The sequence below is a fragment of the Canis lupus genome, chromosome 8 (genome assembly GCF_048164855.1).
Source record: "Canis lupus baileyi chromosome 8, mCanLup2.hap1, whole genome shotgun sequence".
Lineage (NCBI taxonomy): Eukaryota > Metazoa > Chordata > Mammalia > Carnivora > Canidae > Canis > Canis lupus.
Genome location: NC_132845.1, coordinates 71,489,312 through 71,512,788, shown reverse-complemented (window position 1 = coordinate 71,512,788; position 23,477 = coordinate 71,489,312). Strand labels below are relative to the sequence as shown.

The window sequence follows — 23,477 nt, the reverse complement described above, 5'->3', positions numbered from 1 at the left end:
GGGCTCCTCCCTCCAAGGTCCTAGCCAGCTTCCAAGATGACCTCGTGATCCCTTCTGGTACAGGTATGCTTGGCCTTGGGTAGCCTGCTCTTACACTGAATCTAGGTTGGCCTGTGTGACCACTGGAATATGGTGGAAGTAATGCTGTGACTTCTGAGACCAGGTCATAAAAGGCTCGGGAGCTTCTGCTTGGCTCTTTTGGGATGCTCACTCTAGAGGATGCAGCAGGGATGCTCAAAGAGCCTGGTGGAGAGGCCCTGACAGGGACTGAGGCCTCTGGTCAGCAGCCAGCCATGTGAGGGAGACACATACAAAAGTCCTTGGAAATGGACTCTCCAGCTGGTCATATCCTCAAAGGACTGCAGCCCAGACAGTATGTGACCAAAACCTCAGGAGGGACCCCGGACCAAAGTCACCCACCCTACCTCAGGAGAGACGCTGGACCAAAGTCACCCACCGTACCTCAGGAGAGCACCGGACCAAAGTCCCCCACCCTACCTCAGGAGAGACCTGGACCAAAGTCATGCACCCTACCTCAGGAGAGACCCTGAACCAGGGTCACCCACCCTACCTCAGGAGAGCCCTTGACCAAAACCACTCACCCAAGCTGCTCCCAAATTGACAGACTTAAGCCATAAGCAACCACTATTTTTTTAAGCCACCAAACTTAAGGGGTGATTTGATATGCCAACACCAGATAGCTAAAGTCACCCTCACTTTCCCTAAATGCCCCTGCTGGGGGGCAGTAACTCCTTCCTGAAATTCCCCATCTTTGGGTTGTCCCAGCGTCACTTTTTACCCCTCTGCTGTCCTTCAGCTACTATGTCAACAACTCCCTTGCATTTAATGCCCTCTATTTGAAATAACCAGTGCGATTTGTTTTCCTGACTGGACCTTACGGGAGAGGACATTATTATCACATGAGAGCAGTGCCTACCCTAGCATCTCCTCCTCCCCGCTCCCAAAGCTGCTCCCACCCGTATGGTCCCCACCTGCCCTCCACTCTCGTCTTCCCACCAGGCTTCTAGTCACAAAGGGCCACTCTCGTTCCGGGCTCCTTGCGCCCCAGACATATATGGCAACCGGGATCCTGGTTGGGGAGTATGAAATTTATTTTATTGTTCTGTGTCTAGGTTTTCTTCCTTAGACATCATGATTCCTGGATGGAGGCGGACATGTCCCACGCTCCCTGACCCGCAGTCCCACGGGCCTGTTTAGATTGTTTTCCAGGCTCAAAGTGCACTGAGGAGGCTTCACAGTTTTAATACTTCCTAGATGCTCAACTGAGGCAAAGTGACAAAATGGCCCCCCCACCCCCGCCCGCCAGAAAAATAAAGCCCCAAGCCCTCTGACAGCAGCTGCTGCAGCCGTATGAAAAAATAATACAAATTCTTCTCAAAAAATAGATTACACAGAAAGAACCCAGAGGACAGAGGGCCACGGGGAGGGGCGGCCTGGGGAGAAGCCCGGGAGGGGCACTGAGATGGACTTTGGGGATTGGGATGCTGGTGGACACCTGCCTCGTCCGCTCTGCCCAGCGTCCCTCTGTGGCTCCTCCCGGCAGCTCTGATCCAGGGATCCGGATCCCCTCTCCCCCAGCAGACCCTCCCTTCACCCTGAGGCCTGGTACCTGCTTCTCACTAAAGTGGCTTCGAGAAAGAAATGAAGAGACCCAAAGCAAGAGAGGCCTGCGGCTTAGCTACTGGAACTCCCACCCTCCAGAGGCAGACCTCTCTGTTTGGGGGTTTGGGTAACTATCAATACCTGCTACTACAGAGACACCACCCCCCGGGGGGGGGGTGACGCACCCCAGAATGCAGCCTCTCCCTCATTTGGTGCCCTCCTACGAACTCAGCCCTGACCGGTCCACTCTGAGGCTGTCTACTGGCCTGGCCTCAGAGAAGCCACAGACGGGGAGTGTGCGCAGGACAGCTGGGGGCAGCGGGGTGGAGGATGGGGCAGGACTCACACGGGCCCTCCAGCTCATGCAAGGAGAAGCGAGAGGGGGTGGCCCCACCAAGACAGGTAAGGCAGGGTGAGGTGACGGTGTGTGTGCAGCCAGGCCAGCTCTGGGGCCAGGGGCAGAGATGGGGCAGGGGCCACGGCCCACAGGCTAAGAGAAGGCAAGTCAGGGCCCGGTGCTAGGGAGGAGTCTGGGTGCCTGCTGCCCAGCTGGGGGCTCCACGCCCGGGCCACGACCTGTAGGAGTGTGGTACAGGGTGGGTCCTCCAGAGGTGGGCACGGGGGCAGCCGAGTGGGCTGGGCTCAGTCGGGGACCTCGGGGTGAGCGGGCAGTCCGCTCTCGCCTCGCCGGTAGGTCTCCCAGAAGCTCCTGTCCAGTTCTTCCAGCTGCAGGCCCAGTGGCAGGTGGCTGGCCAAGTGCATGCGGAGGGTCTCCAGCCACTGCTCCAGCTTCATAAAGGAGGGCCTGGGGTGACAGGCGGATGGGATGGTGGGTTCTGCTCCGCTGGAGACTGGCCCCACCCCTAGGGCTGCTGCAGGTGGAGCGCCGACTGCACTTACCTCTTCTCGGGGTCCAGATCACAGCAGCGCACAGTTATGGGGAAAAAGCTCGGAGGGCAGTTTGGAGGGCAGTAACGGTCCAGGAAGCCCCGCACATTGAGGCCAAAGTCCATGGTGCGGGGCAGGTAGTCGGGGTCCGCATTCACCCGCCCAATGATCTGTCCAGCACAAGGCCCAGAAGTGACCCAGGGTGGCGGGGGCTGGGGGTGGGTCTCAGGGGCTGGGCGCTACCCAGGCAGGTTTAAGAGCAAGTCACACTTGGTCTGGTACCGCCTGAGCACCACACCCCCTGGGGGTACAGGTTGCTGTGGGCAGCCCCATTCCAAGGAGCTCCCCTCTCCACCCCTCGGGGCTGGGGCCCCTGCAGACTTCCAGCCTGCAGCCAACTGCCACCCATCCCTGGACCTACCTCGCACAGGACGATTCCAAAGGAAAACACATCCACCTTCTCATCGTAGCTGCGGCCTGGATGAAGAGATCAGCTGTCAGCAGGTGAGGCTGGATCAGGAGGCAGAGGCCACCGACCTCCGTGGGACCGAGGCTTAGGTTCTGCCCACCACCCCCACCAGGTCTGAGCAAACCTTTGAGAGGTAAGGATGAGAGCTCTGGGCAGGGGGCGGTTCCAGGCCCAGCTTGGCCACTGACCAGCTGTGTGACTCTAGGCAAGTCATGGACCACATGGTGGCCCTGGAAAGCATCCGTGTCAAACCCCTGGGATGTGTGAAAATTACTTTATTGGAAAAAAGGTCTTTGCAGATATCATTAAGGATCTCGAGATGAGATAATCCTGGATTATCTAGACGGGCTCTAAGCACCACTGCAAGTGTCCTAAGAGAGAGTGAGGAGGAAGAGACACAGGATTGGCAGTGGCCCCATGCCTGGGAATGCCAGGACAGCCACTAGGAGCTAGAAGCAGCAAGGGTTCTCCCCTACAATTCCTGGAAGAAGCATGGCTCTCCTGGACTTCAGACTTCTGGATTCCAGAACTATGAGAGAATACGTTTCTATGGTTTTAAAGCACCTGGTTTGTGGCAATCTGTTGACAGCAGCGCCATGGACTGACACAGACTCCCTGAGCCTCATGCTCTTCAGCTGTGAAATGGGGAGACTGCAGGACGTTAAACACGACCAGGACATCTAGTCTCACGTAGCAGATTCCAACTGGTTTACACACTGTAGCTGATCCTCACGGCCCCCCTGAGAGGTAGGGAGTTAGCGCCATTTTGCAGGTTAAGTCATTGGGGTGAGAGGCGGGTGGCTATGTTAAAACTCCGGTTGGGGCTGGCGCCGAGATGCCCCTGGCTCCACCTGCCCTGACCCTGTGTGTGCTCAGCCCCTACCCAGGCAGGGGCCCTACAGTCCACGGTGTGGGCATCTGGGGGTCACCGTGTGATGGGCCTAATGAAAAAGAAATGGAGTGGGAGAGAGGACCCTGGGTGGTCCAGGCTGTCCACCACCTGCTCCCTGGGCCCCGTGAAGGCACTGCCTGGCATGGGACGTGATGGTGTGATTACGTTCAGGATCTGAACATGGGCAGAGGATGATACAACCACAGAGGTCCTAATGAGAGGGGGGCAGGCATGGAAGGAGACCTGATGATAGACACAGATGTCAGAGAGGGTGCCAGGGTCCTCGCCTTTGTTGAAGGAAGGGGCCTTGGGCCAAGGACTGTAGGCTACAAACGAAATGGGTTCTCCCTTTGAGCTTCCAGAAGGAACTTGGCCCAGCCAACACCTGACTTCAGGCCGGTGAGACGGACGCTGTACTCCCCACTCCTACTAGAACTAGATGGTAATTTGTTTTTTTAAGCCAAGTGGGTGGTGATATGTTACAGCTGATGGGAGACGGACGAGTCACAGGACCCAAGGAGGGTGCGGAGCGGAGGAGGTGGAGGCCAGGGATGGGGGCCCCTGCAGCCCTGCCGGCCCACTCACCATTGATCATCTCAGGCGCCATCCAGTATGGGTTGCCCACTACCGTGTATCGCTTCTTGCGATCTGACTTCTTGATGCTTCGAAGGCCTCCGGGCTGTGTCTTCTCTTCCACCATGAGCCGTGCCAGCCCAAAGTCAGCCACCACCACGTTCTTGTTCTGTGGAGACAAGAAAGCAGGGGCCACATTGAGACAGGCTCCTGGTGCCACCTGCCCACTCCACTCCTCATCAGATGCTCAACGGATGCCCTCTGTTGTGGGGTGGAAACTGGGATAGGCCACCCTCTCCTCACCCCTGGCACACCACCCTGGCTCAGCCCTGCAGTGACACCCATCGCCAGCAGGAGCAGCCTGACAGGCTCCTCGGAGGAGGGAGACAGGGGATCCAGCCTCGCCCACCTCTCTGTGCTCACAGCCCACTGCTCTCTGAAGCCTACGTGCCCCCACAGCCTCCTGGAAGTTCCCATCAACCCTGCCAACTCTACAGTGACCAACTCATTGCTTCCTGAATGTCATACTGATTGGCCTTTGCATGTGCTTTTCCTATCACCTCAAACACTTCTTGTACTGATTTCATTTGGCAAACGCCTGCCTGGAGAACTTCTTCATCCAGGACTGGATCTCAACCTGCCTGTAGTGTGATGAATAGTCTCCTCCTCCAAATTCACGTCCGAGAATCTCGAAGTGACTGTATTTGGAGACAGGATTTTGCAGATGCTACCAGTTAAGATGAGGTTATACGAGATCAGGGTGGGTCCTAAATCCAGTGCCTGATGTCTTTATAAGAAGAGGATGCACAGACACACGGAGTGAAGACTCAGGCACAGGCTGGAATCATGTGGCTGCTGGCCAAGGAACGCCAAGGAGCGCTGGCGCCTCCAGAAGCTGAGAGAGAAGCACGGGACAGATTCTCCCTCTGAGCCTCTAAGAGCCAACCTTATCAACACCTTGGTTTGGGACTTTCTGTTTCCTAAACCCTCCGAATACATTTCAGTTGTTCCAAGCCATCCAGCCCATGGTTCTTTGTGATGGCAGCCCCCAAGAAACTAGTGCACCCCCTCTCCAGCTGGGCACCGTCAGCCACCCCCTCCCTTCGCTGCCTCCTGCAGACAGCCTATGGTCCCCTCCATCCCCACCCTTCAAACCCTGGGCTCCCTGCCCCCCCTTAGTTCTCCACTTCAGTATGCCCCCCTCCAGGGCCTCTTTCAGAAGCCGGCCTTGTCCATGCCAGCCCATGTGCTCAGGCCCTCCTCCAGGCCTGCGGTTGTTGTTGCCTGTTGTCGTGTGGCGTAGGCCTGGCCACTCTGCCCCCGGGTCTGGCAAGGCAGGGCACATGAGCCTGAGCCATTACAGATGACCCATCACTTTCTCCTTCATCTGTTTATCAGAGTCTCCTAACAACCTGGGGTGCTGACGGCTCAGAGGGCTGGAGCCACGATCCAAGCCTGCCTCCCGGAGCTGCTTCCGCTCGGGCCAGAAGAGGCCTGGAAGCGGCCAGCCAGATCCCTGTCCCAGAAAGGCCAGGGGTGTAGGGCGGGGCTCCCGCGCTCTCTCCCTCTTGGTCCCAGGCTGCTCACCTCTCGGACCAGGCAGTTGTGTGAGTTCAGGTCCCGGTGGATAATGTTCATGGAGTGGAGGTAAGCCTGGGGGCAGGGAGCATGAGGTCAGGGGGCAGCTGTGCTGAGGCACCCCCCCACCCCACCCCAGGGCTTCCACCTCCCCTCCTGCCCCAAGCTGGTGAGTGAGGCGTACTCTTCCCACCCCCACCTGATCCCCTCTGCTCTTTACCAGAGCTTCCCCATGGCTTCTGTCTCTAACTTCCTTGTAAAGTTTTAGGTTAGTGGGACAGAATCTTTTTATAAGTGGGGTCAGATCGCCCAGCCCACAGTCCCGAAGCCCACTTACCATCCCTGAAGCGATATCCTTGGCAAAGCTCACCCTCTGAGTCCACGGGTACTGGCTGTCCTGGGGGAGTGGGGAGAGAAGGGCCAACGGAGGCCGTGATGGCAGAATGGTTGGGGGGAGAGAGACGCCAAGGGAGCAAGTGTCCCAGAGAATCCAATGACCCCCCCATTCTCTTTTGTACCTCCACCTGTCCGCAACTAAGGGGTAGGGGTGAAGAGCTCAAAGATATCATTTTCCGGGATGCCTGGGTGGCTCAGTCGTTGAGCGTCTGCCTTTGGCTCAGAGTCCCGGATCGGGCTCCCCCCAGGGAGCCCTCTACCTCTCTCTACCTCTCTACCTGTGTCTCTACCTCTCTCTCTCTCTCTTTCATGAATAAATAAATTAAATCTTTTTAAAAAGGTATCATTTTCCACTATGTGATTTCAGACACAAGGTGGGGGATACTGCTGTGCAACTCCCGATCCAGCTCTTTGGAGGAAAAAAACCTCTATCTTCAACACAATCCCAATCTTTCAGATTTTTAGAAAATCTGAACCTACTTTTGTGTATCTCTGTAGGCAGAGATAGATGGGCCCAATGAGATCACCTGTAGGGAGGGCACCAGCGAGTAGGGCTCTGGCCTCAACTCATCTGGGGAGACACCTGGTTCTCTCACCCCACCCACGCAGAGACCTCCACTGGGCAGGTGGGGACAGCAGAGTGCTGCTACAGATCCAGAGCGTGGTGAGGAAGCCCAGGTGGGTGTAGCCCGCCATTCCCAAACTGCACTCAACCACAGAATCCTTTCTGAGAAATTGCACCTGTTAGGAGCCTGCTGGGGCTGCAGCCTGGGGGTGGTGGTGAGGAATCTGGGGTGCACAAGGGGAACGCTGAGATGCGGCACCATCCGAGAGCACCAGAGTGCTATAAGCTCCTCCTCAAATACTTCCTCGGTTTGGATTTGCAATTTTTATCTGAACCCTTAAAGAGAGTTCGGAATTGTACAGAACACAGTAAATAGTAAGAAGGCCCACTTACTAGTAAAAAGAGGTAATAAAGGTGCCTTTCCTGAGCTCTTGTGCCCTGTGGCAGGCAAGTCTGAGTCTGGCAGCTCTGGGCCAGGGCAGGGCCAGGCAGTAGGTTCCCAGGACGGCCACCCTGAAATAGCCTGTGTGTCTCCAACCTCGGCGAAGTGGGGACCCTCTCTGGACCTGAGCTTTAGCTGGGAGTTGATGGCTCCCTGTTGGGCTCAGAATCAGGGTTTGGAGAGCCTTGGAGACCAGAGGCAAACCCCACTGAGGGGCTGAGGAAGCCTGGAGGGCAGCTGCCTGTCCTGGGCCCCTGGTGCTAGAGGCGGGCATGGGAGGGGAGGGGAGAGGTGGGGGACTGGGTTGGCACTCACCATACTCTTGATGATGTCCCGGAGGGTACCCCCCTTGATGTACTCTGTGATGAAGTTGAGCCTCTTGTCCTTGTAGAGCACTCCGATGAACTTGAGCACGTTAGGGTGCTCCAGGCATCTCATGACCTTTACCTGGTGGGGGTGCACACAGGCCAGGCCTGGGGCTGTGCCCGAGCCTCCTCCTCCCTGTGCCGCCCTGTGCCCTCCTCCCGGGGCACCAGGGGCCCAGCCACCTCACAGGTGGGAGTCCCTGCCCGTCAGACCACGGTGCCTGTCTGCTTGGGTTGTGCCCCCCACTCCAGCTTCCCCTCCCCCAGCCGGGGGACACCCTCCAGCGAGTTACTTTCTCTCCCTCCAGCATGTGGCTGGAGCGACCCATCCTCCCGGAAGCCTGGCCACCCCCTCAGCGGAGAGGTCTGGTGAGGTGGCGGCGTGGCAGTTCTGCTCACTGACCTCCTTGAGGAACGTCCTCTGGGTCTCTTCATCAAACCGGATCAGTTCCTTCATCACCATCACTTCGCCTGTCTCCCGGTGTGTCACCTGTGTGGGGACACCGAGGCACGGAGACTCGGTACTGACAGAGTTGCTCTTTGCCCGCCTGGCAGGCGGCCCCAGCCCTACCCCAGAACTGCCGGGGGACAAGGAGGCACATGGCTTGTAGGTCTCCACAGGCCTTTCAGGTGATGTCCCCAGCCCCCATGGGGCAGGACTTATCAGCTCCCTCATACGTGAGGAAATGGGGCCTCGGGAGGCTTCCTGACAGCACCCAAGGTCACCCAGCAGGAGGAGGGATGGCTGGGGCTCAGGTGACCACCTGACCCAGAGGCCAGCTCTTTCCTCTGCTCCGCTGAGTGGTCTCCTGGAAACCCAAAGGCGGTTCCACCAGGGACTCCCCTGCCCTGGGAAGGGGACCAGGAACAGGGCCTGATGGGTGCCTTCTGTATAATCCTGAGCCTTCCAGCCTGGACACAGCCAGGTAACATTAGAGCCAAGGAAGGGCTCAATGTTAGTGTAGGGAGTCTGTGAAGGGGGTGCGCAGTGTAAGGGCCATGGAGGGTTGGCTTCAGGCTCAGGGCACGGCCCCGGGGAAGGAGCCTTCTGGGCCATCCTGGGCTGCCTTCCCACCCACCTTCCAACTACATCCTCCACATAAAGTTCTGGGTCTCTCTGTAGTAGGTTCCCTCCCCCTAACCAGCTTAGGGAAGCCCAGGTGGAGGAGAGTAGGGGCCAGGGAGTCTGGAAGCCCAGTGCTCCTTCCACTGTGGGTTCGGGTTCCTGGAAGCAGGCAGGACTGATGGGTCTCCCCTAGACTGTCCCCTCCCCCGTACTCCCACCCCGCTCCCACTTCTCCCCCCACCCCTGCCCAGGCCCATCCTGTACCTTGATGGCCTGGCCGAAGCAGCCTTTGCCCAACACCTCCCCATGGATGAGATCCGATGGCCGGAAGATGCGGTGCGGCCGGCAGACCACACGGAGGGATTCAGAGCGACCCAGGTCCTTGCGCTGGGAGGCTGGGGAGCTTAGTGAGCCAGCACCCGGAGACCTGTCAATGCTGTAGCTCCTCCTGGGGAGACACACACGGTGCTCAGTGTCATAGGTGGCAGGTGGGCACCAGGCTTCAGCTCTGACCCCTTCCTCCTGCCTGCCACGCTCCCATCCACAGTTCATGTACAAGCAGCACCCCTACCCCAGTCCAGGAGAGGGTGGCACAGGGCAGCTCTCCTGGGAAGCCATAAGCCCCATCCTGATGCCAATGACCGTAGCCCCGTCCTAGGCCTGCTATCCTGCGGGTGCCCTCTGTAGGACCGTCTATCCTCGGTCTTCTCTGCCTGGTGACCCTAGGTCAGAAGCTTTATCTCCCAGGACTTGGGTGCCTTGGCCCCAGGGTGTGGTCCTGTCCAGGATGCCTGTAACCCTGCTATGTAGGTGGCTCCACAGGACAGCTCGAGCTCCAGACAAATGCACAGGAGGGGGAAATATAGGCCTTTGGCACCACTGTTTCTTAGACTAAAAGTGGTTTCTCCAGAGGGTATCCCCGCAAAATTCTTCACCAGGAGTCCTGAGCAGGCCTGTGGTTAAGTGGAGTGAGGACCAGGCTGGCTCTGGGTCTCTTCCATGTGCTCCCCCCACTTCAGAGGGTCTGGGGCCCCTGGCACCTCCTTCTGGACCCCTGCCATGGCCTGTGAGCCATCTCTGGCCTTGAGCACCCTTGTGCACAGGGGACCAGAGTGCTCTCTGAAACACATCTCTTTGCCACAACAGCCTTTAGGGGACCCGCCACTCCCCAAAGACATTCCATGCTCCCATGTCCTGAGCTACCTGCTGGCTGCTCCTTGGAGCCAGGGCGCTGGTCCATTCTAGAAGTGCCATATAAACCCCAGCGAGGGGAGCTCAGTCCCCTACTTTCCCCCGTCTCGTGACCCTTCCCCTTTCTTAGCCCTCTGCAACCTTTGCTGCCTGCTTCTTTGCAGGGCTGACTCCCCCACCAGACTGAGACCTCCTTGAGGGCAGCGAGCAGGTCCCAAAGCCCTGAAGCCCAATGCCAATGAAAGTAAATACGACAAGGGGCTGACTTACAGGACAGGCTTCTGCCGGGAAGAGGTGCCCACCTCCCCACTGGGAGTGGGGGTTGGGGAGCCCAGGGGGCTGAGCTCAGGCCCTGGCCCATGACCCGGGGTGTCATGGGGGTCATGCTCAAGAGTTAGCTGGAGCAGGCGGCTGGTTTCCTGGATCAGCAGATCAATCTGGGGAGAGCAGGAGTGTGGACAGGTGAGTCCAAGGTGGCGGAGAGGGAGGTGGGGGAGGAGTCAGGCATGAAAGCACCACCTCTAATCCCCGCTTGCCAGGCTGGGACCCGTACCTCATCCAGGGGCACGTTCCGGATGGGTGTGCCATTGATTTCGAGGATCCGGTCTCCCACGTGGATGGAATTCTTCACATCTGGGCTCATGCAGCCTGGGTCCACTCTGTGGGGACAGAGTAGTGATCAAACCCCTGCCTGCCTGTCCACTGGAGCCCTGACAGGAACCAAGGCCACGGGAATCAAATCGGGGTGAGGCAGCAAATTAATCCTATTTTGCATGATTGACAGACAACAACTGTATAGAGTCTGGAGTTCTGGATTGGTGAGGAGGAATTCTGTAATCGATTACTGATGTATGCTGTGGGTGGCAAACCAGAGGGAAAGAAGTACTTGCTACTCTATACAGGATGCTCAGGGGCTCCCCTTCAACAGAGTGCTGTGTCTGCCATGAGGACAGACAGACAGCTTTCCAACTGTCTATGTTCCAGGCAGACAAGCGTCACGAGATGGGCCCTAAGAGGGTCTGAATCCACTGAATTCCTGGTTCCCAAACTTGCCCTGATAAGGCCAAGGCTTCCACTCCTCCAGAGTGAGCAGGATGGGGCTGGCTGCCCACTCCGAGCCACATGATGACACCCACAATCTAACTCATGGAGTGGCCAATTTGTCAAATTTACTTGCTTCTTTTAACTCTTTGGTTACTGTGTTTTCATTTTGTCTTCATGAAAGCTTTTTAAGGAATGTTTACTTTGCCTTTGCCCTGAGATGGGGAAGGGGTGAGAGGTGGAAGAGAAAAGAGACTGGGGCCTTTAAGAAAAAGGTTCATGAGGGGCTGCCTGGGGAGGCTCAGGTCATGATCCCAGGTCCTGGGGTCGAGTCCCACATTGGGCTCCCTGCTCAGCAGGAAACCTGCTTTTCCCTCTCCCTCTGCCCCCATCCTTGGCTCGTGCTTTCTCTCTGTGTCAAATAAATAAATATTAAAACAACAACAACAACAAACAAACCAGTAAATCTGGTCAGCAGTCTTTGGGCAGGCTGGGCTGCTTCTCTAAGGGGCACAGTCTATGCCGAAATTGCTGGGAAAGTAGATGCTGGCTGGTGAGAACCCTCATCCGGTGAGGGACGCAGGGAGAGGAGGTGCCATCGGCTTTTCCGTTTCTAAAAGTCTGCCTGGTTTTGAGACCAGCTGGTCTGGGAGTTCCCCATCTCTCTCACCAGTCTGTGTGCCTGCTTGTGTATATGAGGCACCTGCTGCCCTGGCTGATGCTCAAGTTGGGGGAGCAGAGGCAGGGTCAAGGCCAGACGCATCCTTCCCCAGCATCACTCCCCTCCCGACCAGAGGGCCCCACCACAGTGCCGGGACCTGACAGCCATGTGAGAAGTGTTCACTGGATCCAATGGAAGCTGGCACTTGACTCCCAGGCCCGCTCAGGAGGACATTTAAAACTACTTTACTCAAGGAATAGATCAAGGCCTAAGAGAACTCTTAGAAGGCTCCAAGGTGCCCAACTCCCTCAATGTAGAGACAAAGACCCTAAAGCCCAGAAAGGACAAGGGGCTGCTCAGCATCACATAGCATGCTGGCGACAGGAGCTGGCTCCTTAATCTGCATTTCTTCTCATATTTAAAACCTTTTCTACATCCTTTAGAATCTTCATTAGGCATGACCTACTCATACTAAATGTTGGTTTTGTATGCCTTAACATGTTTTTATTTCTCTGCATTTCTTGAAGGGTATTTTCATCAAGGATAGAATCCTAGGTTGATGGTGTTTTGCTCAGTGCATCAAATATATTATTCTGCTGCTTTCTAGCTTCCATGGTTTCTGTTGAGAAACCAGCTGCATGCCCCCCTGAAAGTAACTGATCTCTTTTCTATGGCCACTTTTTTTTTTTTTTTTTTGAGAGAGAGAGAGGAAAAAAGAGAAAGAGAGCAAGAGAGCACGTAAGCATGCTCCAGGCAGACAAGTGGGAAAGTGGAAAGTGGCAGAGGGAGAGGGAGAAGCAAGCTCCCCGCTGAGCAGGCAGCCTGACGTGGGGCTCGATCCCAGGACCCCGGGATCATGACCTGAGCTGAAGGCAGATGCTCAACCAGTTGGGCCATCCAGGTGTCCCAGAGCTGGGTTCTCTATCTGCGCCCAAAGGCTCACCCAGCCCTAGTGTCAGCCGCCCACCCAGAGCACCCACGGCCACAGCCAGACAGGCTGCCGCCTTGGCCAGCCACTCACCCCTGGACGCGGACGGTGTGGGAGTGCTCTGTGCTGCAGCCTGGCGGGCCGTGGGCGGGGTCAATGGAGACCGACAGGCCACGTTTGCCATGAGGTGAGGCGGGGATGGATACTAGGGTAACTGTGTGGGGCAGGCGGGAGCCGGGGGAGTCGGGCAGGACCTGCTCGATGGCGGGGGTCACCACAGTCTGGTAGTAGCAGTGCCCGCTGCAAGGGCCGCGGGTGGCAGAGACCCAAAGAGGGGGAAGAAAAGAGTGTCAGGGCAGTTGCCAGCATCACTACTACCCCCATCTCCCGGCCCCAGGCTCCTCTCTCCCCCCCACTTCCCCTTACAGCACTCCCACCCCTCCACCCAAATCCCACCCCACCCCCTGCAAAACCCACCCCTTCCATGGCAGGAGGATCGCAGCTGCCTGATGGTCCTGGAGCAGCAACTGAGTGTGCCCGGCCCAGGCCTTGCCCCTCGCCAAAGCTCAGTCATTCTGGGCTTGTCCACTCCCATTATGCTATAAACTGGCCAGGACAAGGCCAGTGACTAAATCCAGTTCAGGAGGAAGTCATTAAAAGCCCATTTGGGACTGTGCCATGCCGCCTGGGAATCCAGCTTTATCAGCACTGTATAATAAAGAATTTGCCTGGTCTTTGTTCTGGGAAAGTAGCTCTAAATCCTTGGAATCCGAGTGTCCCTCAGACCATACCTGAGCTTGTGTGAACCGAGGACTCAGGATGGGGGCTGGCTGCGGGCAAGGCCAACTATGTGACTGGGGGGGTGCCTGTGACCCAGTCCGACCTTGGAGGCGGTGGGGGTGGGGCCAGGAGTGGCTAGAAAATAAGTTCAATCGTGCACCCAATGAATCAATCAATGATGCCTATATGATGAAACCCCAATAAAAACTCTGGTGATGCCAGGATGGCTGGGGGTGTCACATGCTCCGATTGTGTGGGGGAAAATGTGTGGAAGCTCTACACTGGGGATCCTCCCAGACTTGACCACTCTCAGTGTCACTACAGTTGGCTGGCCCTCGTACGAAGGGATATGTAGGCTTTATAAAACCCCCGTAATCCTAAGTATAGGGCTTTCCTGAGTTCTTGGAGTCATTTAGTGAATTATCAAGCTTGAGGTGTTGTGGGAACCCACGAACTTGGGGTTGCTGTCCGACGTGAGGGCAGTCCTGTTGGGGACTCGGCCTAAGTTTGCAGGGTCTGTGCCAGAACCGCACCTCAGTGACATGGAAGAGCAGGCATCTGACGCATTCTCACTGTGATTCCTGGGTCTCTTCTCAGTGACCACTTCACTGTCCTTCTATTAACAACTGCCCCACCCAGGAAGGGGAAGAACCCTGGTGTGGAAGGTGGGACCCCAGGCTTGGAGGGGACCAGGGGCGCTCACCAGTACAGCTTGGAGTGCTCCACCAGCGTGTAGGTGTCTCCGTCACCGATGAAGGTTCCGCACGTGAGGCAGATGAAGCACTCGGGGTGGTATTTCAGCTCCCCAGCCACCTGGCAGGAGGGTGGCAGGGATGATCCTTCAGCCCCCACAGCTCCTCCCCATGGCCTTCTCTCAGAAGGGCAGCCCCAAACCAACTCTGGGGGCCTGGCTGGCCAGCTCTAGAAGGCTGGTTCTATGCATAGACAGACCAACGGGCTCAGAAGGCAGGGGGACTCAGAGACAGAAAAAAGGAACAGAAGAGAACCAGAGGAGGGAAACCCATGAGGATGCACGAGTGCCAGCAGCGGCTGTGGGGTGTGAGTGGGGTGGGGCGCTCACCATGACCAGCCCCTTGGTGATGTGCTCCGAGCACCCGTGGCAGGCCTCTCCATAGCGGGCCCAGTAGTCCCTCTTGCAGAAGAGCTGTCCATCCTTCTCGTAGTATTGGTGTGAGAGGGAGGCACTGCATTCACAACACCTGGGTGGGAAAGGCCCAGGGACTCAATCTGGCCCAGCCCCCCACAGCTGGGGGGGGGGGGCTCTGGAAGAATCAGAAAAAGGTTTGCCTCCCCCCCCCCCTTGGGCAGAAGAAGCCTTTGCTGGGGCTCAGGATTTAGCTGCAGTCTACAGGGGCCTCTACAGGGGCCTCGCTGCAGTCTACAGGGGCCTCTGGAAGAATCAGAAAATGTTTGCCCCCCCCCCACACCCCTTGGTCAGAAGAAGCCTTTGCTGGGGCCCAGGGTTTAGCAGGTGGAGTCAGGGATGGCTTCCACCTCCCTCAGCCCCTCAGCTGGAAGCCTTTGTGCAGTGCACAGCCTGTACAACCACCCACCACAGTTCTGCACCCAGAGCACCAGATCATCTGGCCAATTCCATCAGTCCCAGGGTGAGAGATGCTCTTCATATCTTGTCATACAAGGAAGATGGGCCAGAGAAGGGAAATGACCTATTCTTGCTCACAAGTCTGGTGTAGGGTGGAGATGGGAACCTGGGCACCCAGGACTCAAGTGGGGCTGGTGCCGATGGCAGTGATCCTGCAGAGCTATGAAGAGACCTACCAAATGCTGGTCCCTACTTAACTCACACAGGCCGCCCTGAGGCAGATGAACTCTGGAGGCTCCGATGTGCCCAAGGTCATGTGATGGGCATCACAGAGTACAGCAAAACTACTCCCTGTTCCACTATGATATAAGGCAGGAATCTGGCTCAGCAGACATCAACCAGGATCAATGAAGACAGATCTCCTTGTTTCCTAGACCTCATCCAGCCCTTGGGGGCCACAGCCCCAAGAAGGGGGCTTGGCCAGCCTTGCTAACTCCAGCTCAATCAGGGCCCCAGTGCCTGCACCTTCCCTCAGAAGAGCCGTCAGTCACACCATACACAGAACACTCAGATGTGCAGTGATCAAGGCCAGGGCCCCCGCCCCATCAGGAGGGGCTACAGTAGAGGCCTGGCTGGGGGGAAATGATGCACCCGCTCCCACAGGCCAGGAGCTAGACCTACATGCTTGGCTCCCTTCCACCCACGAGTGAGTTGGATGGGGACCAGGAGCTCAGCTAAGTCAGATGAGCAAATGCAGAAATGCATGATGGCCAGAGAGCCGGCAGGGCTTTGAAGAGCCTGACTGAGGGTCCTGGGTGCATAGGTTCATCTGAGCTAGAGTAGTGAGCAGAGGATGTGCTCAGCTCTGCTGTTGTTTGAGCACAAGGTCATGTGGGGACAGACCAGGGTACCAGGCTCAGAGCTCACGCCCAGTAGGGAAATGATCCAACAGAGAGGAGGGTAGGAAAGACTGAGGCCTGAGTAAGACTGCCTGGGGCCCAGGCAGCCAGGGAACCCTCAACCTCTGCAGCCAGCACATGGTCTCACACTAACTGTACTCACTGATGCTCTTTAGGAACTGGGGATAGGGATGCCTGGGTGGCTCAGCAGTTGAGCATCTGCCTTTGGCCTAAGGCATGATCCTGGAGTCCCAGGACGGAGTCCCACATCAGGCTCCCTGCATGGAGCCTGCTTCTCCCTCTGCCTGCGTCTCTGCCTTTGTGTCTCTCATGAATAAATGAAATCTTAAAAAAAAAAAAAGAAAAAGAAAAAAAAGGAACTGGGGATGAAGGGGAAGGAGAGGATGGCAGCCAGGAGTGTTGGTGGGACACTGTCCCTTTAAGAGGATCCAGACAGTTCCCCATTGTCTGGGAGCCTGAGGGGAGGGGCCGCTGGGGGCTGGGGGGAGAAGGCACCGAATGCTAGGGCTCCCAAGCACGAGGTGGGGTGCATCGTGGAAGGGGGGTCTGATAAGCTCCCCAGAGGAGAGGTGGGAGTGGGGGAGGGAGGGCCTCGGGAGACCGCGGTGGGACGCAGGGGCAGGCAGCGGAAGCAACACTGGCCTGGAGCCATGACGTCATGCGCAGCCCTTCCTCGCCCGCCCCCGCCCTGCCCCGCCCGGGGCGCCCTTAGGGGGCGTGCACCTCACTGCTGCGTGTGTGCGGCGGGCCAGGACGTGGGGGATCCCGAAACGGACGCCCCGGGCGGGGGCGGGGGCGGGGGCGGGGGCGGGGGCTCTAACCTTTCGGGAAGGTGCTCAGCAGAGGAGCCGGCTCCGCACAGAGGCGGTCGCGGTGCCCTGACCTTGCGGAGGCTCCTCCGCCTGCGCCCCCGGGCACCAGTGAGTGATTCACTCTGCCCTTCCACGACTAGACAGACGCTCATCGCTCATCGCTCATCGGGTCACAGCAATGTCCCCGCAGAAGTCTCCCCCGGCTCCTGGCTGCAGGGCTGCAGGGCTGCAGGAAGCGGCCCCGCCTGGCTCTGGGTGGGTGGGCTGGTGGGGGCTCCAGAGCAGCTGCCTTCCTCTCGGGAGAGAATGCTCGACTCCAGCCTGCAAACTCCTATCCCTTCACTCCCGCACAAACATTCCTCACCGCAGCAGCCCCGGAGAACCCCGCGCTGACTCACCCCAGGGCTGGGTAAGCGTAGTCGGCTCCCTGGTCACCACTTCCTTGAAGCCTACTCAGTCACCTGGCGGGGGTGCTCCCACACACCGTCTGCAACACCCCCGCGCGGTCGGCACCGCCAGCCTTTTGTTGGCTGCACCAGTCTCTGCCACCAACCCTCAGGCTCTCTGAGGTCCCATGCCAGGCATCCGCAAATGCTAGACCCCAGGGAGAATGTAAGTGTTCCCGCTAAACCTGGAACAGGTCCCACCCCTAGCATCCCAGGATGGCCCCAGGGCACTCCCGCTGGGCCTGCCTCTCACACTGGGGATCTAGCCCAGGCCCACAGAGCAGCTTGGTTCTGGCACTCAGGGCTTCGGTGTACCTGTGTGTGTGGAAGGCACTCAGGAGCCCTGGCGCTGTCCATCCCTTCACCCCAAGCTCATATCCAGTCTCAGGCCAGGGGAGGAAGGTGAGGCAGGCAGGCCTGACTCTTAGGGGTGCCCCACGCATGCTGCTGCCCCCCAGCAGGAGCACCAGGCACTGAGGGTGCTGGGAGATGGCCCAGGGCCAGACCAAGGAACCGCTGGAGGACGGTCTGTCTGCCCCAATCTGGGCACCCGTCCTGTCCTGGAGAGCAGGCAACCACAGAGCCAGGCTCCGGCAGCAGAGGAGGATCCTGGGGAGGGCAGGGAGATGCTGCACTGGAGGGCAGTGACAAGCTCTGCAGTGACCGGTCCGTGCTCCCAGGGATGCCCTGTGTGCTCCCAGGGATGCCCTCACCCAGGGCCACATCCCTGGATACCAGGAGTGAAGAAAGAGCAACTAGAAGACCAGAGGGTCAAAAGTCTCAGCAGCAGTCAGCCTGCTGCTTCCCCCAATGGTGACCAAGGAGTTTCAGTTCTCCTGCCCAGCAGTCTAGTCCCAGGTAGGTCTGCCTCCCATCCAGTCCCCTCCAGCCCCCTGGGGAGCCCTCACACCAGGGGTCCTGCCTGAGATCTGGGACAGGTGGGGAGGGAGGGGCTCTGCACTCACTTGGCTCCTCTGAGGAAGCGGCTTCTCCTCAGGGCCAGCATCTTTTGCAGCATGGGGCAGCGCAGGAGTGCAATCAGCCAGACCAGCCAGTGGCTTCCCCATCCTACTCCAGGCCCTCAGGATTGGAGGCTGCAGAGGGTGGGGCTAGCGTGGCCACAGAGCAGGGGAGGAGGCTGCAGCCATGGGTGAGGAGGACTTAGTGTAGGGCCACAACAGGAAGCAGTTGGGGGGCCTCCTCCCTGGGCGCACTCTGGGGCGGGCAGGGAAGCAGGAAGGTGGTGGCCTGCACTCTCCCCCAGCCGTCAGCCCTGCACACCTGAGAAAGCGCCCTCCAGGCCCCTGGGCCTCTGATTGGACAAAGGCATCAGAGGCTGGGGACTCTCTGGGGACAGAACAAGCTCCGAAGCAGCTGCTTCTTCCGGTGCCGCTCCCACAGGAACAGAGGTTGACTTCCAGGACAGTCTGTCGTCCTCGCCTGAGAGGTCCCCCAGATGGGGGAAGGGGGGGCTGCTTCCCAGGGCCCAGGCTCTGAGCCCTGTGCCAGCTCCACGCTCACCCCTCCTCGCCCGGGGCCAGCCCACCTGGCCTCTGGGGAGATGTCACCAGAGCTACAGTGGCCCTCGGGTTTGTGCGCGGCTGGCTTAAGGGAAGGAACCTCCCACACACAGCTTTGCTGGAACAGAGCAAAGCTTGGACCACTGGGCCTGGCCATGACCGGGAAGGATAGCTAGAACCGGGGAAGGATCCCTGCAGTGATGGTGACCCCCAGTGCTGGTGCCAGAGGCACGCCCTTGTGCTTTTACAAGGCTCTTACTGCAAGGACTTTGGGGCCTGGGGGCTGGTGCCAGCCCCGTGTCACGTCAGGGCACTTGAGAGGCTCCTAGGGACAAAGAAAGTAAAGAGTCCAGAGCCTGGTGGCCATGGGGGTTGGGCAGGCAGGGATTCCTCTGACTTGGGGGTAAGGGCACTGTTGGCCTTGCTCACATTTAGGGGCTCCTGGGAGAACCACACACCACTGGGTCAGGAGCACTTGTGGAAGCTAGAATGTGGATGCCTGGAAGCCCTCTCTCATTGAAGGAGCCTTCCCTGAACCCCCATCACACTCAGGATGGCAGCACATCCTCCTCCCTACTGCCTTGACCTGGGGCCCTCCTCCTCTCTGGGCTGTGGGCTGCGGGGCAGGGACCCCTTCAAAGCTAGGTTAGTATATCCTGCCTACCCCCTGCTTCCCTGCTGTGGCTTCTGTGGCTGCATTCCTGGCCCTCCCCCATGTCTCCCCAGATTTTACCTCCCTCTGCATCCTCAGCACAGGGGTCCCCAAAGTTCTTCCCAATTCCTCTCAGGCCCCATCCTGAATCCCGCCCACCATCTCAGCACACTGCCCCAGTGTCCCCAAGTGAGCTGCCTCTCCCGCCTCCCCATGTCTGAGGGGTCTCAGACCACCTCACCAGCTCTGGGCCGGGCACAGCTACCCGGGATGGCTCGCTGCACTGCAAGTCAATGTGGTTGGGCACAGCTCATCATCAACCCGATCCCCAACTCCAAGAGAGCCGAAGGACGACCATCCTCCCCAGCACCCAGGGCAAAAGCCCAGACGGCTGCAAGATGCTGCTCGGCTGCAGATGCTGCTCGAGCTATCCTGCACCCCTCACCTCTTGACCTCTGCGAGGACTTGGAGCGAGGCCAACACAGGCTCCAGCCCTAGCTCTAGCCTGTGCAAATGGCACAACTAGTGGTACCTCACAGGGTTATGGAGAGGACTTAATGAAATACAGTTGGCCCTTGAACAACGCAGGAGTTGGGGCACCGACCTCCGCACAATCCCAAATCCACGTGTAACTTTCAGTTCCCCAAACTTAACTTCTCACGGCCTCCTGTTGACTGGAAACCTTCCCCGTAACATGAACAGTCAACTAACACACGGTGTACATGATACTTCGTACCCACTGTATTCTTATGGTAAACTGAGCTACAGAAAACGTTATTAAGAAAATCGTAAAGAAGAGAAAAGACGTTTACAGTATCGTGCTGTAGAAAACCTGCAGTAGACTGGTGCAGTTCAAACCTGTGTTATTCAGGGTCAAGGGTAATGTTCAGAGCGCCCAGTAAACAGTGGCTAATGTGACTACTAGCCAGTATTGTCCCCTCTTCTCCATTTGTAGTCACTGTCCTAGGTCAGGCCTTATGAGCTCAGATCCCTGACTACTGTGACAATCCCTTCCCTGCCAAGTCACCACCATCTGCCCACTGGGTTGGTGTTTTTCAATAGCACTTCCACCCACGTTCCTCCCCTGCTTGCTGCGAACCCTCAGCTGACTCCCTGCTGCCCTTGGAAGGTCCTTATCTTGGCCTTAGCGCCTTTTCACAAATTAATCCCAACCTTGCCTCCTCTGTTTGCTCTTTTCCAACCAAATGAGCTACTCCCATTTCTGTCTCTGTGCGGATGGTTTTCTCTGCCTACCCAGAGCACTCTTCCTCCCTGAAGGCCTTGGAAACTCCTGATTGGGAGCCCCGGGGCCTGGCACCTGCCTCTCTTCTGGCCTCACCAACCAGGGTGGACGCTGTGTGCTCACTTCACTCGCTGGCTATGTGACTCTGCTCAAGAGCATTAACCTCGTCCCCATGAATGACGACAACGCGATATCAAACCAGACAGAGTCCTAGGAGGGTGCCTGGCTCTTACTAAATTGCAGAAAATGTTGGACGTTGTTCCGAAAGACAAAAAAACCAACCTGTCAGAGGTTCCCACTGCCTAAAGTAAACCCCTTTAGCTGGTAATCAATGCCTTCCCACCTCAACTCTGCTGTTTGCTGACTGGCCCCGGCCTGGTCACCACCCCTTAGCACCTGCCAGGCCCACTGCCTGCAATTTCTTCCCGCCACACTTTTCCATGTGGAAAAATCTCACGTCTCTGAGACCCCGGTTCTGGTTATTGCTAACTTGAAGGCTGTGCCCTGCACCTGCCTCTCAGGATGGTCCTGCTGGGTTGCTGGGCCACCTTTGGGTCCGATGTGCATGACCACACCCCTGACCCCACTCTCTTATGCTTGGAGTTGGTTTCTGGAAGAAGGGGCTGGTCTGACTGGGCTGTGCATGTTCACAACCAGCCTGGCGCCTGGGCTGTATCCCCCTTCCTTCTCTGGAGCATGAGGACCCAGAAGGCAGAGGCACATGGCCTTCCAGTGCCTCCCCCTGCCTAGGAGCCGGTAAACTCAGTGATACTGGTGCAAATGCAGGTCTCTCCCTTCCTCTCCTTAGAGCTCTAGAATGACAAAACCAAAGGCCTTTGGGGACCTTCTTATCCAAATGCATCATTTTAGAGATGGGGAAACGGGGGCCAAGGACTTGCTGGAAGTCACAAGCAGAGATGGCAGAAGGAAGAGCCAGGTCTCCCAGACTGCTGACCCAGCCTCTTGTCTCTGGCAGGCCTTGCTTGGGGGCACCCCGACCCCGGCCAGCCTGCCCTACCTGAAGCAGTCTGCGTGCCAGTCAGCATTCAGGGCCTGGAGGTACTGGCCATCATAGATCCTCTGGCCGCAGCTCGCACACATGGGCAACTCACTTCCTGCAAGGAAGACAGGGAGTCAGGAATCATTCTTCGGAGGCGCCGTCTGTTGCAGGCCCAGCCTGCCCTGCCCACCCCATGTAGACCTGTACATCCTCGTGCATATACAGGCAGCACCCAGGCACTGCGCCTAGCAAAAGAAGAAAGCACACAGGTCTGAGAGCCTTGCTGAGATCTTGCCTAAGGCACTAAGCCTCTGTGGGCCTTGGTTTCCCTGTCTGTAAACGGAAGAGGAGGATCAGAAGATGTCCACTCTCCAACAACAGCATTCTTCTGCTTCAACTCCTGTCTGGCAAGGTCAATAGGGAGAAAGAAAGTGGCAGAACTTAGAGATAAGGAAGCAGGTGACACTCTTGTAACAGCCCCTTTCTTCCCCTGCCTGTCCAGGAAGAGGAGCTTTGAAAGGGCAAGGACTGGACAGGGCTGGGCTGGTGTATCTAGGGCTGAAGACCCCAAAGGAGCAGAAAGGCAGGAAGCCCAGAGGTGCTGGCCTCATCTCAATCTCGGCTCTGCCTTGGCCTAGGAGGGCCTGGGGAATGCAGAGCTGGGCACTTCCAGACACCTGCTCTGGGGATGCCTGGCACCTCCTCAAGCCAGCCACTAGGCATGCTTAGTCATTCTAGGGGCCTGGTATCCTCAGAGCTGGGTGGGCCCTGGAGGATCCCCCAAACCTGTTCCTTCCCGTTGTATAGATGGGGAGACTGAGTCCTGGAGAGGGTAAGGCTTGCCTGGTCACACAGTTAGGCTCCCAGGTCACAGCCTGGCCCTCCACGACGACGCAAGGACCTAAGGTAGGGGTGACAGTGAGATGGGCACTTGCCCCAAGCAGGCCTTCAGGGGCCTGGGGGAGGGCTGGCAGGAGCCCTAGGGAAGAGCAGGCCTGGAGGGGCTGGCGGAAACCGGACCTGCACTGGACCAGGTGAGCCTCTGTCACGGCTGCCAGGGAACCTAGGGAAGGCAACCCCATGGAGGGAGTCCTGGGGGTCTTCATACCCTTAACTGTCCTGCAACCCAATCCTTAGGCCCCAGGAAGGGGAAAGGAGGGGAAGAGGAGACTAAGCTGAGAGTCAGCCTCCCAGCCAAGACTGATGGCAGGCACTAGGTTTGGTGCAGGGAGAGGGGGTAGGGGCCCCAGCATACTGCCGACGGTTCCCTGGAGGAGGCTTCTCTCTGCTCTGCCCATCAGGGCCTCCAACCATCAGTACCGAGGGGCAACCACCCAGTCCCCGATCGTAAAGTGGGTAAACTGAGGCCTGGCACGTAGCACCTGACTCAAGGTCACGGAGCTGGGCAGAGAGCTCGGAACCAGGGCTGCGGCTTCCCCAGCACCTCTTTCTTCCCGGCCGGCTTAGAGACAGGATAAGGGGGCCCCAGTGCGAGCCCCGGGTGGGCCGAGCACGCGGAGGGGGGCCGGGGCCGGCCGGGGCGGGCGGGGACGAAAGGGAGGAGGGGCCACGGCCCGGGAGGGGGAAACCGAGGGGGAGCGCGTCAGGGAGGGGCCTGCGGGCTCGGGAAGGGCGAGCTCATCCCCAGGGAGGCAGGGGCGCGGCCTCGCGGCAGACCCGGCCCCCTCGCGTGCACCCGCTCCCCCGCGGCCCCGGCGCGACGCCCCCGCCCGCCCGGCCCGCGCCCCGCGCACCTTCTTCTCCCATACGTTCTTCCCTCCAGGTGCAACAAAGTAGCGTCAACCTCATGCACTCGGCGGGGGGCGGGGCCGGCGGGCTGGGGCTGGGGCTGGGGCTGGGGC

At 58.2% G+C, this 23,477-nt stretch overlaps 1 protein-coding gene and 1 long non-coding RNA gene across 4 annotated transcripts; one reads left to right on the top strand and one right to left on the bottom strand.

The window, feature by feature from the left end:
* Positions 1–1,094: 1,094 nt before the first annotated feature.
* Positions 1,095–23,477, bottom strand: LIMK1 (LIM domain kinase 1). 2 transcript variants are annotated; one of them, XM_072837482.1, is made up of 16 exons: positions 23,370–23,477; positions 21,634–21,730; positions 14,540–14,678; positions 14,162–14,271; positions 12,772–12,978; positions 10,602–10,707; positions 10,319–10,485; positions 9,122–9,305; positions 8,195–8,281; positions 7,742–7,873; positions 6,361–6,420; positions 6,033–6,098; positions 4,458–4,614; positions 2,933–2,988; positions 2,524–2,681; positions 1,095–2,428 (listed from the first exon to the last, which is right to left on the bottom strand). In XM_072837482.1, the coding sequence occupies exons 1-16, from the start codon at positions 23,422–23,424 to the stop codon at positions 2,266–2,268; spliced, it is 1,944 nt and encodes a 647-aa protein (XP_072693583.1). In that variant the 5' UTR covers positions 23,425–23,477; the 3' UTR covers positions 1,095–2,265. The 2 variants fall into 2 exon arrangements, with proteins under 2 accessions (XP_072693583.1, XP_072693584.1); XM_072837483.1 differs by lacking the exons at positions 21,634–21,730; positions 23,370–23,477 and adding an exon at positions 18,166–18,314.
* LOC140639087 (uncharacterized) lies at positions 2,740–5,458 on the top strand. Of its 2 annotated transcripts, none has more exons than XR_012035942.1 (2): positions 2,740–3,727; positions 4,235–5,458. It is a non-coding gene; the product is annotated as an uncharacterized lncRNA (long non-coding RNA). The 2 variants fall into 2 exon arrangements; XR_012035943.1 differs by having other exon boundaries at positions 4,228–5,458.